At 31.9% G+C, this 14,816-nt stretch overlaps 1 protein-coding gene and 1 long non-coding RNA gene across 2 annotated transcripts; one reads left to right on the top strand and one right to left on the bottom strand.

Annotated features, from left to right (window-relative positions):
- Positions 1-10,985: 10,985 nt before the first annotated feature.
- On the bottom strand, positions 10,986-12,598 carry LOC110673557 (omega-hydroxypalmitate O-feruloyl transferase). The gene has a single exon (XM_021836691.2). The coding sequence runs from the start codon at positions 12,523-12,525 to the stop codon at positions 11,071-11,073; it is 1,455 nt and encodes a 484-aa protein (XP_021692383.2). The 5' UTR covers positions 12,526-12,598; the 3' UTR covers positions 10,986-11,070.
- Positions 12,599-12,884: 286 nt separating this feature from the next.
- LOC131175975 (uncharacterized) lies at positions 12,885-14,078 on the top strand. Its single transcript, XR_009146091.1, has 2 exons — positions 12,885-13,112; positions 13,791-14,078. It is a non-coding gene; the product is annotated as an uncharacterized LOC131175975 (long non-coding RNA).
- Positions 14,079-14,816: the final 738 nt, after the last annotated feature.

Raw genomic sequence — 14,816 nt, 5'->3', positions numbered from 1 at the left:
TGGCACAAACCTGTTGATAAACAGTTCCACAAACTAGGTCCATGACAAACCTTCCATCCGAGGTAATATGTAGTTATTTATCCATTGTCTAGGCATAGGACCCATGACATGCTGCACACACTCTATAAGTCTTCTATCAGTCAACTGCAACTCCATCCCTGCCTGTTTACAGGAATCCAAAAATCGATAGGCATCGTCTGACACATCATAAGTACTCAACACCAACTTCTTAAAATTAATTATTTGTTTATAAGGTTCCCCTCTTGGTGCGGTGGACTACTGCTGTTGGGGAGGGTGGACCATATACTGTGCCATCATATTGATGGTTCTCTGTAATCCAGCTAGAGTAGCTACCATTAGGTCCATGGGACCCGAGGCCACAAAAGACTATTCCTGAACTGGTGGTGGCTGCTCCTCTACTTGAGCAGCTCTAGGCCTCCTACCCTGCCTCCTCGGGGAAAGCACCTCATCCTGTGCCAACACCTCGTCAGGCACATCTGGTTTTGCTGTAGTGGTAGCTCTCATGCTTCTATGCATTTTCCTAAAATTCAGCAGTATTAGCCCACAAAATTTCAAAACGGTATGTTACACAACTCCATAGACTCATATTTACACACAATTATATAAAGCAGAAACTAGAAGCAAAGATGACAATGCAAGACGAATGTGGACCCTATTTTCCGCATGTGACTCCTATTAGACTCTTTCCAACACTTTAGACAATTTTTCCCTGTGAATATGAAGCCTAAGCTCTGATACCACATTTGTCATGACCCAACCTATGGGGCGGACCGACACTAGGACCTGGGCCAGCATAAAGCCCCCGAGGCCCAAAGTAAGCCTAACTATTCCTTAACCTCTAAGGCCCATTTGGGCCCAATTTCAAGAATTTAACAGGACAGAGTCTGGCCATAAAATGGACCTTTTAACAGGGAGTTTTGGACTCACCCAACCTGTAAACACAATGTATAATCAATTGGGGAGCTCAGCTCACCCTCCACATACTCATAATAACATAAAGTCTAATGGGAGCTCAGCTCCCTCATCCAGTCTAACATACATGCATATAATAAGTTTACAGGTCCAACATGGCAAATATATTACAGACCCAAATCAAATAAATATTTCTAATATATGCGAAAATTCTAGGAGTTAACAGAATTATACAAACATTAATAAATGACCTGCGAAGAAGAAAAGCAAGTTAACCACAACAATAATCCTCCTGTAGCCTAGAAAAATAATGAACAAGAGTGAGTGTTCGACTCAGAGAGTAAAATATCAATTTTAACTATAATCTCTATAATTATCTAAAGCTAATGCACCCTGTGGAGTGAAATACAACACCATCATAAATTTCATACAAATCATATCAAAAAGACAATTTGGAGCACTCACACACCCAACACTATCAAACAATACATATATGGGAGCTGATCCCCAATACATCCCTCTTAATCCAACCTTTGCCAGCGAAGATCTCAAGCCAGACTTTCGCTTAATAAACCAATACGGGGTCCCAGCGAAGAACTTAAGCTGTGTCTACCCCAAAGGACCAGGTCCTAGCGAAGATCTCAAGCCATGTCTACCCATCCTGTCCATATCCAACACTATACCACACGCACGCCAATGCACACATACTGCTCCAAATTACCATAAAACAACATCCATGGCACTTCAAAATTTATGAATGCAATGTAAAACATGCCTAGAGTTTAACTACATAGATATATACATATAAGTGATGCATGGGCATGCTTGAACATATAATAATATCAAAATTACAATTAAAATTAATATTTTACTCACAGACTTAACCGCAGTCACTGTGGCGGCTGGGCAGAGGAGGAAGACTGTCTCAGCTCACCTGATAATTTTATTACAATTATTTAGTACATTTGACTCAATACGAACTGAGAAAAGACCAAAGATGTCCTAAGTCGTGCCAAAAATTCGGCAGAGTCTCTCCTATACCTAGGATCTACCCAACCTGCAAAAGGGCTCAAAACGCACTTCTATATCCACAAATCATATACTCACAACTCAATCACATCACACAGACCCTCCTGGGCCCATCCAAATAGTCATCAATCACAATATGTAAAATTACAGTTTAGTCCTTATAATTGACCCTTTTGCAAAAACTATGCAAATAAGCTCTAAAAATTCTAGAACTTTACCCACAGTCCTTAACATTATTACTGAGCTAATGAAAAAAGAATTATAATTTTCTGAGCTACCACGAATATTTTATGGATTTTTAATCCCATTCAAGTACTAGAAAATTAAGAAAAAGCAAGGTTCAGGTTTACCTTTGTCGATTCCGACCTCAGGAACGCGCTCGGGACGTCTGACAATGGTGGGGTAGCCAAAATCTCGACCTAATTCCTAGAATTTTTCGCTAGCCTGTCTGTCTGGCTCGAAATTCACAAACCCGGGCAACTGTCGAATTTTCACGAATTGAAGGTACTTACATGAAGCCCACAACACAGGGGTTAGTATATAATTTTTACGAAATTTTCTAAACTCATTTAATGCTCGGAAAAACACTATGAAGTTTTGTGGGACCCACTGAAAAACAATATCGGAAAATTTTGAAATTTATATTGTCGCGAAGCTCTCGACGAGTGGAGCGCTCCGGTACTCTTAGTTTTCTCATGGGGTTCACGGTTTGCGAGAAATCTAGCCCAAAAATCGAAATGGGCTAAAACTTCTCGGACAAAAATTGGGCAAACCGCTCTATGGATTTTGGTGTTCTTGGTGTCTATGCAAAGTTCTCGAGGTATAGATGAAGTTTGACACAAGACCCGGTCCGTTTGGTGGCCGGTTAGGCCGAATTTTGGCCGGGAAGGTGAGGCGTCGTCGGGCGCAGGGGAGGACTTTGCGCGCATTTTTCAGCCGTTTGGAGCACCGGCCGGCAGTGGGGAAAGGCTGGGGTGGCGCGCCGATGAGGTGGGGAGGTAGCCGCCCGGCGTGGGTGTAAGGAGGGAGGCGTGAGGCGAAATATCATCCATTGAAATTACATAAAATGCACCAGGTAATGCCCAGGAAAGATGGTGGAGTCACAATGGTCTCACTTAAGTACCACCTCCTTAGACAGCATTTCCTAGACATGCACTTCATACAATCCTAATAGAATCAAACCACTGGTAAGTACCGTCTTCCCATAACACTACCACGGTACTAAGGATTTATGCCACGAAGACATAGATAGACAGGAGTCGCCACCCGGGTAATAACCGGGACATATTCAGTATTTCTTCTAAGGGTCATGGATGGCAACTTACTCCTTGCAGAGTTTCCACAACCGTCATTACCATAGCCCAATGTCTAGGTTCGGGATAGTGAGTACGTAAGGGGAAGGTGTTAGGCACCCCTTACGCCTGGTCTAACCTCGTTGATTCGAGTGCCAGCCCTCTACTAATATTTCTAGAAGTCTTGTTTATTATTCCTTTATTAAACTTTATCCTAAAAAATGCAATTCTAATCCTACATACGCAAGTAATTCACAAAAGGGTTGTTGTTTACACACAATTTTCATGCACAAGTAATTCCTATTTATGGGGTTGCTAATTATTTAAATGATATTTATCAGATGACTAAAATTAATTTATTATTGAGAATTTAATTTACAAACAAATTCAATTTCAAATAACCCTATGTTTTTATTTAACCTAATTAATTAATTTTCACCAAGTTACCCTATGGATAATCGAACTAAGTTAATTATGTACACGTGTAATTTATTCTAATATCACATAAAGCTCAAACAATCACAACCTAATAAAGATTTCTAACATGCAAATTTATTTTACAATTACCAAGTATTAAATTAAATTTATTTACATGCCAATGTTAGTTTAATTTACAAACAAGATTAATTTTAATTTACAAAGTATTTATTTAAATTAATTACAAGTAAAAGTCAGTTAAATTAAAAACAAAGTTAATTTTAATTTACCAAATAAAAGTTCTATTATTACTATAATTTCATGCCAATGGTTATTCGAGAAGTTTAGAGCTATTTACCTGTTGGTAAATGCAGTTGCCATTGGGGCAAGTTACTCTTAAAAAAGGGTCTTCTCTTCTAGTATGGCAATGATATCCCTGGCTTACTCCTGTTTAGCTCCATATAAGCTCCACGCAAATGCCCTCTTTGGTACTTACTTTAGGGCTACTTACTAATTTTGTTTGTAATAAAAAATAAAGAAACTAAAGAAAATAAAAGAAATAAAGAAAATATGAATAACAATTTACATTGGATTCTAACTCTAGTCTCCTAAAGGGTTAAGATTCCTAATTAGTTACAACTACCTAATGGTCTAACTCTTCTAACATGATCCAAACAATTCATATCACTTCTTGAATTAAAAGAACACAGAAAAATAGATCAAATATCAATTAAAACCCAAGAAAATACAATAACATGCATAAATATACAATTTCCAAATTCTGACATATTAACAGTAGCAAGAAATCTAATTTTTTAAAAATAGTTATACATGCCTAAAAATCATAAAAAAATTACAGAAGATAGCTTACATATCATACAAGATTATAAAATTTATAAATCAAACAAAACCCTAACCGAATGGTCTACATAAATCGTAACTTTTCTAAGTGATAGAATCGTACTACTTTTTTGTAAAATTCATAACTCATTAACCACAACAGATATGAATGCAAAACCAATTGGAAAAGATTCATAAGATTCTGAAGTTAATTTTAGACACTAGATTTACACAAAAATATTAAGGAACAAGGGAGATATGGGCTCCACAAGTCGGATATCCTGCAAATCAGATTTTACAGGAACCCTAATTTCAAATAGCCATAACTTACAAAATATTAAAGCTTTTTTTGTGATTCTTGAGCCTAAAATTAATGGAATTTTGTGTAGAATATGAATATAATTTTTACAAATTTTTTACAGATTTAGAAAATAAAGAAAAATAATAAAAATACAAGAGACAGAAACTAAACATGTGCAGAGTTGTGTATCCCCTCAAATTAAACATGATTACATGATCTATATGAACATATAAAATAAATTAAAGACAAAGAGCATAGAATTAAAATATTATGTGGCATAGATCTTGAAAAGAAAACAATAAAAACTGACCTTCCAGAAATCTTGTATGAAAATCTTCTCAAAGAAAAGAAAAAATAAGGAAGAACTCAAAAAGTCTTGAATATCTCTAAATTTCTTATAGCCCTGAATTTTCTCTTCCTCTTTCCTCCCATCCTCCCTCTTCCCTTCTCTAGTAGGGTATTTATAGGGCTTTGGGAGAGAGATATGATAGGGTTTGGAGTCTTAGGGTGATAAAGTTTTAGATGACTTAAACAACTACGATTGCAGAATTCGAATAAGACTGGGATATGGGTGAGGTGTTTCAACCAATAGGAAGACAGAAAAAAATGGAAGGTACCAATAGGGAGTGAGGAAGAGGTGTAGTAGGGTTTGGAGTCTTAGGGTGATAAAGTTTAGATGACTTAAATAACTATGATTGCAGAATTTGAATAAGACTAGGATATGGGTGAGGTGTTTCAACCAATAGGAAGACATGAAAAAATGGAAGGCACCAATAAGGAGTGAGGAAGAGGTATGGTAAGGTTTGGAGTCTTAGGGTGATAAATTTTAGATGACTTAAACAACTACGATTGCAGAATTCGAATAAAACTGGGATATGGGTGAGGTGTTTTAACCAATAGGAAGACAGGAAAAAAATGGAAGGCACCAATAGGGAGTGAGGAAGAGAGTGGGGCTAAGGAGGAGAGAGATATTTTGTTATTTTAATTTTTAGAAAATAATTAAATGGGTCCCATTTAAAATTTCTAACTAGGCTTTCTTAGGCCCATGGAGCCCAATTAAACTTAGTTAGATTCATTTAAGAACTACACATATTAAATTTAAACAAAATAAAATTTTATTTAAATTTAATTAAATTAATTTCACAAAAAATTTGTTATTATTTTTATTTTTTCAAGATCATGCCACGGAATTAATAATTCAGCTCCATGTCTTCAATTACATCTTACAGTCATATAATTTTTCATCATCGGGTTTCTCACGGTCTCAATGCACATACTCATCACAAAATAAGGGTCTACAGTGGGGAGGAGGGAGGAGAGAGAAAACGGGAGAGAGAAAGAGGGACGGGAACGCGCAGGGAAGGGAAGAAGAAGAAAAGAAAAGGCCGGTCCGATTCAACGAGTCCGATCCGGTCCGATTCGATTCGGCCGGTCCGATTCAGGATATAAAATTTTGAATTTTTTACTATACCTTGGGACCAAAAACGAGGCCCAAAAATTCCGAAAAAATTCTAGAAAACTCAGAAAAATTCGTAGAATCCAAATATATTTTTAGTTTTACCACGTGGTCTTTAAATTAATTTTTAAAAATCATCAAAGTTTTATATTTTCAGAAAATCAAACCCGATTTTTGAAATCTGAAAAATTTCAAATAATTTCTTAAAATTTAAATAAAATAAAATATTAATATTTACTCATAAAATAATAAATTTAAAAATTAGGGGTGTTACCGTGCTAACTAAAGAAGTTTTAAAATTCATTTTGCACATAAAAAATATCTGTCAAGATAATATTAATTTCATCACATAAAATAACATAATTTTATGTCATAATTATAAATTAAAAGCAAATGGTGACATTTGAATTATAAATTAAATAATTATATGCGAAATTAATAATATGTATAAATTGAATAAATCCCTTGGTACCAATTATCCATACACAAATATTTTTTTATTCTATTAAAATTTTTAGAATATTATTATGTTAAATAAATTTACACCTATTATTTTAGTATTTTGAAATAAATAATAAAACTTAAAAAAAAAAATCAAAACCCATCTATTAAGACTCTAAAAGACACACCATCATCTTTTTTTTTTTTTTTTCTCTAACTCTTCCTTTCCTAAATTTTGTTCCTTCTTATTCTCATATTCACATAATCTCAATTTTATCTCTTATATATTAATTATAAAAAAAAATTATTAAAGTCAAATGGATCGTTTTTAATTATTTATTTTTAATTATATATTAATTTTTTACTTTTAAGAATAATGAAAATTCATTTAATTACAAAATAAAAACTTCATTATTGACAACAACTTTTCTTTGCGGAAATTATTAAAATTACCAAATTGGATTTTTTTTTCTATGAATTTTAGTTCCATCTATATGAATATTAAATTAGTTTTGTAAGAAATGACGTAAATTTTTACTACTTTTAAACTTTAACTAATTAAATTTTTTTAATAAGTATTAACAATTTTTCAAAAAATAAATATTTTTATTAATTTTAAACTTTAACTAATGAAAATTTTGTTTTGTAATAAGTCTTAATATTTTTAAAATAAAAAAAATTGCAGTGCAATTAGACTAATTTAAAAATATAGTTTCAATACGTAAATTTGAAAATCGAGCTTTCTTAATTTTTTGTTAATAATAATGTGAAAGGAAAATATTTTTGCAGTAAGATAAGCTATCTTGTATCCAATGGCTGCATTTTAGCGAGTGATGAGACTTACTATAGTGTCTCGTGATTAATGGCTTCTTTCTTTTCATATTTTCAGTGAAGAAGAATTAGGCAAAATTAAAAAGGTAGAAGGCAAAGTGGACATTTTACTATTCTTAGGAACAGTAAATATAATGACGTAAATTTTTACTACTTTTAAACTTTAACTAATTAAATTTTTTTTATAAGTATTAATAATTTTTCAAAAAAATACATATTTTTATTAATTTTAAACTTTAACTAATCAAAATTTTGTTTTGTAATAAGTCTTAATATTGTTAAAATAAAAAAAAAATTTATTGCAATTAGACTAATTTAAAAGTATAGTTTCAATAGTTAAATTTGAAAATCGTGCTTTTTTTAAATTTTTAATTAATAATAAAGTGAAAGGAAAATATTTTTGTGATGAGATAAGCTGTTTTGGTTCTAATGGCTGCATTTTTGTGAGTGGTGACACTTACTATAGTGTCTCTTGATCAATGGTTCCTTTCATTTCAGATTTTCAGCGAGGAAGAATTAGGTAAAATTAAAAAGATAGAGGATAAATGGGACATTTTACTGTTTTTAGAAACACTAAATGTGTCCTGATTTAGTTATATATAATAATATTTAAATATAAATTATTTTATATTATTATCAACTGGTTAGACATGTGTCAAATTTTGAGTTCTATAATTATTATTGCTATTATTTAGAAAATAAACAAATAGAGGAGCAAAGCACAAAGGAAAGAAACACAACAACAAATGAAAAAAGCAGACGTCGAAACTGTCATGTTAATTTGACATTATTTAGTATTCTAACGTTCACTTTGCAGGTGATGTCTTTTTATTAATTAAATATAATTTTTTTTAATTCCATTCACATAAAATTTTAGCTGTTTTATTATTTAGGGTGTGTTTGATACAAGTTTAAAAAATTAAGGATTAAGTGTTATTATTATAAAATTTAAAAGAGTAATTATTAAGAAGTAAAAGATAATTAATGATATAATAATTAATAATATTTGATATAAAATTAAAAAATTGAGCTCACATAAAAATATATAAATATCTATTTTTATATTTTAATAACAAATATCAAAATCATTTTTTAATTTTATTTTTGATAATATTATTTTTTATTTGTAAATAATTTAATTTAAAAAATTTATTAACTGTATTTTTATTATCTATTATAATATTATTATATTCTCTTTATCTTGCTAACTTATATACATGTAACACACACTGGACAAATTGACAAGAAGTTGCATAACATAAAATACAGTTTGAAAGTTTGATAATATAAATAAATAACATCGACTGAAAAAAGAAAAAAAAAAGTCATATATATCCATAGTTATATTCCTAATATAACTTAATTTGTAAAAAAGAAAAAAAAAATTCTATCATAACCATCATCTAAATAGCTCCAAGAACAATTTGGATAAATTCATACTTCTCATTTTCATTCTTCAAGCTGAAAAATATGGTTATGTCATCATTAGACATTCTTCTCATAACCAGTAATATTTCAGATGTGATTAGTCTAGAAACAAGGCCAAGTTCTTCACGCAGACGAGCTCTATCATAGCAAATAAAGGAAATTTGAATATATATATATATATATATATATATATATATATATATATATATATATATAATTTTTTTAAAACTCATAATGAAATAAATAAGATAGAAATTCATATTTTTCACATTCAAAAAATTTATAATCTTGCTCATGTGATTGAAAAAAAAAATCGTACATTCTTATTATTATAGCAGACAAAGAGTTTTTGAAGATGAAGAGATCAAAAAATAAAATAAATTGAGAAAAAAATAAAAAAAAGATATATAAATAATGTGCTCAGATTCTGTAAACCTACCCACCCCACGATTAACATTTAACTCCTAAAAAGAAATTAAATATTAATAAAATTAAAAATTAATTTACTCACTTTAAAGGATTCAAATTATATTAAAAATTATAAAATTAATTATTAATCTTTATTAACCCTACGCTCTACCTGAACGCGGATGCTATCATTCATAGCACCCACTCACATAAAACTGCCACTCAGTTTTTTTTTTTTTTTTTTTTTTATAAAATAAAATAATATTTTTTATTGAATCTTTAACATACACACTGTATATAACAGCATCTGCCTTTCTCTACCCTCCAATTCGGTAATTTTTACCTCTTTTAGTAAATATTTTCTATCTCATCCCCTTTCAATAAAATTATTTTTTTACTTGTCACCTTTTCGTAAAAAGCCTAAAAAGCTTGGGAAAGTAGGTGAGTAGGTTGCATGATTCGCTGGTTCTTCGATGATAAAATATAATGTGATATTTTTTTTTCTTATTTTGTTTTATTTCTATGGGCATTGCTATTATTTTAATAGAAAGACCAATTTGTTCAATGGAATTAAAACTTAAGACTCGGTGGTTTTCTAAACTCAAAATAATAACTAATATATGGGTTTTTCTGTATCTTAAGGACGTGATTGTAAATTACCCTAGGAGATAAAAAGTCTTGTATTCTCTTGTAAGATAATTCAAGCCAAGAAACTCTCAAATATTTTTCTTGAATGATTCTTCATTTCCAAATTCAAAAGTAGCCATCACAATTCTAAAATCATCTCCCCTATCGGTAGCTTCCGATATATGTCAATGTCATGTAAATTCAATAACAGGGATACAACAAATAGGGTGCCCGTCAATAACACAATATTTAAATTTTTAATATTATAAAACTCGAATTTGTGTTAGATTCAATTAAAATTTATTTTCAATTATCTAAACTAATCTAAAATCTGATTATTATTATCTAAAAAATATTCAAATTCATTTAATTTTATATATTTTAATTAATAATCTATCTAAAAAATAATTATTATTAATAATTTATATTTAAAATTTAATAATTCTATAAAATATTTAAATTTTATTTTATTTAAAATAAAATATATAAAAATTTATAAATATTATTATAAAAAATATATTTTATATTTAATTGAGTAAACGGGTTCGGATAATGGATATACAATATGTAAAATTTGAGCACACTCAAATTTATTACAGGCATTATTTTTTAAATTCGAATCTGTCTCAAATCAATCAGTTCAATAAGTTGGTACCATAAAAATTTGTTCTGTTTCCATCCCTATTCAAGGAGGACCTATATGTTTTCTCCTAAAGGCTTGATTGAAATGTAAATAGTACATTAATTGAGGACCATAGAAACTCACCTACTTCTTATCATCTAAACAAAATCACATGAACGATAAACTAAAAGGAAGTCATATAAGTTGTGTGCTCATTTCATAGTACGCATTACAAAGGTTTTATTGTCAAACTACATTAAATTATGTGTGCTCTTATATTATTTATTTTTTGTCACTTTATTTTCTTACTAAACCAATCGATGAAGTCCTAGAGTATCATTTCCACTACAGGAACCAACGTAATCAACAGTTTCTAGCATTTATAATTAATTTGGGAAAATCAAATATGCAGCACATTTGGGGCTGCATTACCTAACTTGCCTCCTTAATTTAGCAGCTTTTTCCTATTAACATATTCATCAGTTGAAACCACAGAACACAAGTATTCTGTGAATCTACTGGTAGCATTCTCAGGCAGGCAAATGCAGAACACCATTCTCCCACTAGAGTCGGCTTCGCCTTCTGGCAGGAATACACAGACTTGTGGCGTTGGGGTCAGGTCTATAGGACCTGCATAAATTGGCCTTCCCCACCCAAAATCTGCAGACTCATACATGGAAAATCTTGTCCACTGTGTTATTGTCAATTTTCCGCCAAATTCAAGCCTTCTTGGCCTGTCCACTTCCACAAAATCTATTGTTGATCTCAGGTATTCCTCTGAGATACCATTCCGAGCCTGGCGTACCAAATGGGTAGTGTCAGCAAGGCTCCCATTAACCAGCTCATAAACAGAGCTTACTGCACATGCTACACACACCACATTGCCATAGAAACCATCTTTTAATGGTGGGTTTTTAAGCTTTTGGCGAGCATTGACAGAAAATGTTAGCCTAAGCTTATATTCTCTTGGTTTTACATCCAATGCTTTTACCCATGACCTCCAAATATGGGCTGCCATGACATCAAATGTAGTGCAGGAAAACTTTTCATTTGATTGAGCTTGAGCTTGAGCTTTCAGTTGAGCTTGGAACTCTCGGCTGATTCGATAACATTTCTGGACAGGCTTTTCTTGCCATAAAGACATTGTTAGGGTTGAGCCATCGTCTACTCTCATGAACTCAATATGTGAATGTTTTACCACTGGCGGGCTGCGAGGTTGGAGAAGTTCCCTATCCCAACATGGTTCAGGATTTGTCACCAAGGTGCCTGTCCTTGCCGTTGCTGCCCATGCACCAAGAAACTGCATGGCACCAATGCCATCACAGATACAATGGCAGAGCCTTAAGCCCAGGCTAAAGCCACCACAACTAAATTGGGTTACCTGACCAATAATCAATGGCATGTCAAGAATTTTGTAAGGTTCTTCATTTGGGAACCTGTAGATCAATGGTGACCACGCAGGGTTTGGCACTGTGAGGTCTCCCAGTTCAGCTAAGGCCATCTCCGAGTATGCCTCAATCATAAGCGCACCTTGTTCTGGTCCAAAAAACACCTCTAACTTCCCATTCTTGGTTTCTCTGATCCTACCAGAAAAAGGGTAGTAAGGAACTAAAACACAAGCTAAAGCATCACATAATGTTTTCATGACAGGGGTTTTAGCAGAATTCAAGTAATCTGCTTTATAGAAATATATTGTCGGGGTGAAAACACGAGCTCCAATCATATCATCGAGGTTTGAGAGATAAAGGCTGTCACCTGAGCCAGCTGGTATAGGTCCAGCTGGCATGATAGGAACCAAATTGTTAATGGTTATGGGGATGCTTAGGTGATTGAAATGGAGCTCTTGGACCCAAGGAGCCATGAGAGTGCTGTTGGAGATCATACCAGCAAGCAGCTGCATTTGTAGGAGAGAGAATTTTCTGGACACGTAAAGATACCTGAGCAATATCTGAGGGAGGCGTTCAAAGTTTTGTTGGTATGGAGCAGTTGACCGTGATATTATTCATGCTATGTACAACTAGATTTTTATTGAATCTGTCATGCTAAAATTTCTCTCTCATGTGTCACAAATTACAATCATGTTCCTGTGAAGATCTCATTGCTATTCATCACTGGTCTTTGCAAAATAAAATAATAATGTGCATGGGTGCACAAATATTGCGTGAACTGAAGGTTGTTGAAACTTCAAAGGAATGCATGAATTGAAGGTTGTTGAAAATACCAAGAACCATGCAATTTCTAAATTTCTCTATATTTCGATTTTTGATGCGAATATTAATTATCATGATCTTTCAAATTTCTTTTTCTTGGGTGGGATTTAGATCAAGTTCAAAAGTTAGTTTCCTCATTTGGGTATTTTCAGATTTTTGCAGTTTCTGTTCTACTTGGTAAGATTTGTTTGTATGAGGTGCCAATGGCTAGGAAAAGAATGATCTAAGTGGCTCCTGAATTCATTCCAGATTCATGACATTGCAGCTGATGAAAGAGGTATCAATGTCCTCTGTTTCCTCTCCTCAGGTGCCTTCTTTTTTTCTTTTTTCTTTTTTTGTTCTGTTGATCATATTTCAGTGTTATTCTTTAATGTTGATATTGTGGTAGAGATAGCAACATGCCATTTACTACTGCAAGTTCTTGACAAGAATGGATTCTCCACTGCAAGGAGAAAATGCGGAAGAATTTTGGTTTTTCCATATTAGTGAAAAGAGATTCATGTTTCATGTTGCTAATCCTAGCTGGTATAAAGATTTGTTGGCATCAAGTTATAAAACACACACACATATGGGTAATAACATTGAGTTGAGTTGAATTTGGTTGTGCATCTTTAGAATTTATAACCCTGAATTTACTTACACGTAGGTAATAGACAATTTCTTTCAATAGTTAGTGTATATTTTGGAGTGGACTTCAGCCGAGAGGCTATTGATACTGAAATTGAGACAGTAGGACCATAAAGGTTATTAAATGTAGTGCTCTGGTGCATGAGCTGCATAAGGAAGGGAAAGGGAAGTCGTCTTGTTAACAGAAATTTGTAACTTCATTCAACTATAAATATAAACCATCATTCAAATTTGTCATACCAATCAGATCATTCTGGAGAAAATGGTTGTAAATCAGATTTTTCATACATTGATTGTCATCATTGAAGGCCACTACCCCATTTTGCAGCATGGAAACAAGGGAGAGGAGATGGAGCAATCAAGCCGTTGTTCCATTGGACAGAACTGTTGGCTGCAGCCATGCATACACAAGGCCCTAGTGCAGCTTTCCTAAAATGGACAAGAGACTTTCCCTTAAAATGGAATTTCCCTCTTTCTTTTAATTTATTGCTACATCAAGACTTGTTTGCTGATAGATATAGAAAATAACATTAGCTTTTCTAAAAGCTTAAAATTTTTCATCCAAACAAAGCATAACCACACTTGTCAATTAAAACATTATTAACTTATTTTCACATGATACCACTAATTAAACTAGAATATTCTACTTCTTTCTCTTTAGGCAATAACAAAATACACTCTTATCTTCTAAGGGAAATTATATATAAAAAAAAAAATCTGGAATTTCAATTTTTTTTTTTATTTATATCTTATATTAATTCTGTTTTCCTAATTATATGCTGAAATAACAAAATTATCACTTCATCTCTATTACTGAAATAACTAAAATACCATGTCAATTGTTTGTTCGAAATTTAATTGGCAATTTCTTTTAAAAAAAAAAATCTACGCTTTCAATTTTTTTAATTATATCTTGTATTAATTAAATTACCAATTGAAGTCTCCTATAATCAGTATCCTTATTATTGAGATAACAAAAATGTCATGTTAACCCATTATTTCAGCAGTTAGTTTAAGATTTAATTGGTAATTTCTTTAATTTAGGGTCAAATTGTAAATTTTTTAAAAGTTTAGATTTTTAACTATTTTCCCTCAAATTTATTTATTTTTATTCTTAGAAAATATTCATGATTGACGTCAAATTAATTTCAATCAACATACTATTAACACAAATATTTACAATATTCCTTTTTAAGTGAAAATTACAATATTATCAATTAGCCACTTTTAAATCTTTACCATTTAGTTTTAGGGGTGAGCTTCCATAGATTTGGTCTGAAAATTTGAAAAACTGAATACACTGAATCAAATATTTTTGAAATCAAATGGAAAAAAGGAAAAAATCAAACTAAAT

The sequence above is a fragment of the Hevea brasiliensis genome, chromosome 18 (genome assembly GCF_030052815.1).
Source record: "Hevea brasiliensis isolate MT/VB/25A 57/8 chromosome 18, ASM3005281v1, whole genome shotgun sequence".
Lineage (NCBI taxonomy): Eukaryota > Viridiplantae > Streptophyta > Magnoliopsida > Malpighiales > Euphorbiaceae > Hevea > Hevea brasiliensis.
Note: the sequence above shows the minus strand (reverse complement) of the source record. Positions and strands in the feature narration are given on the sequence as shown.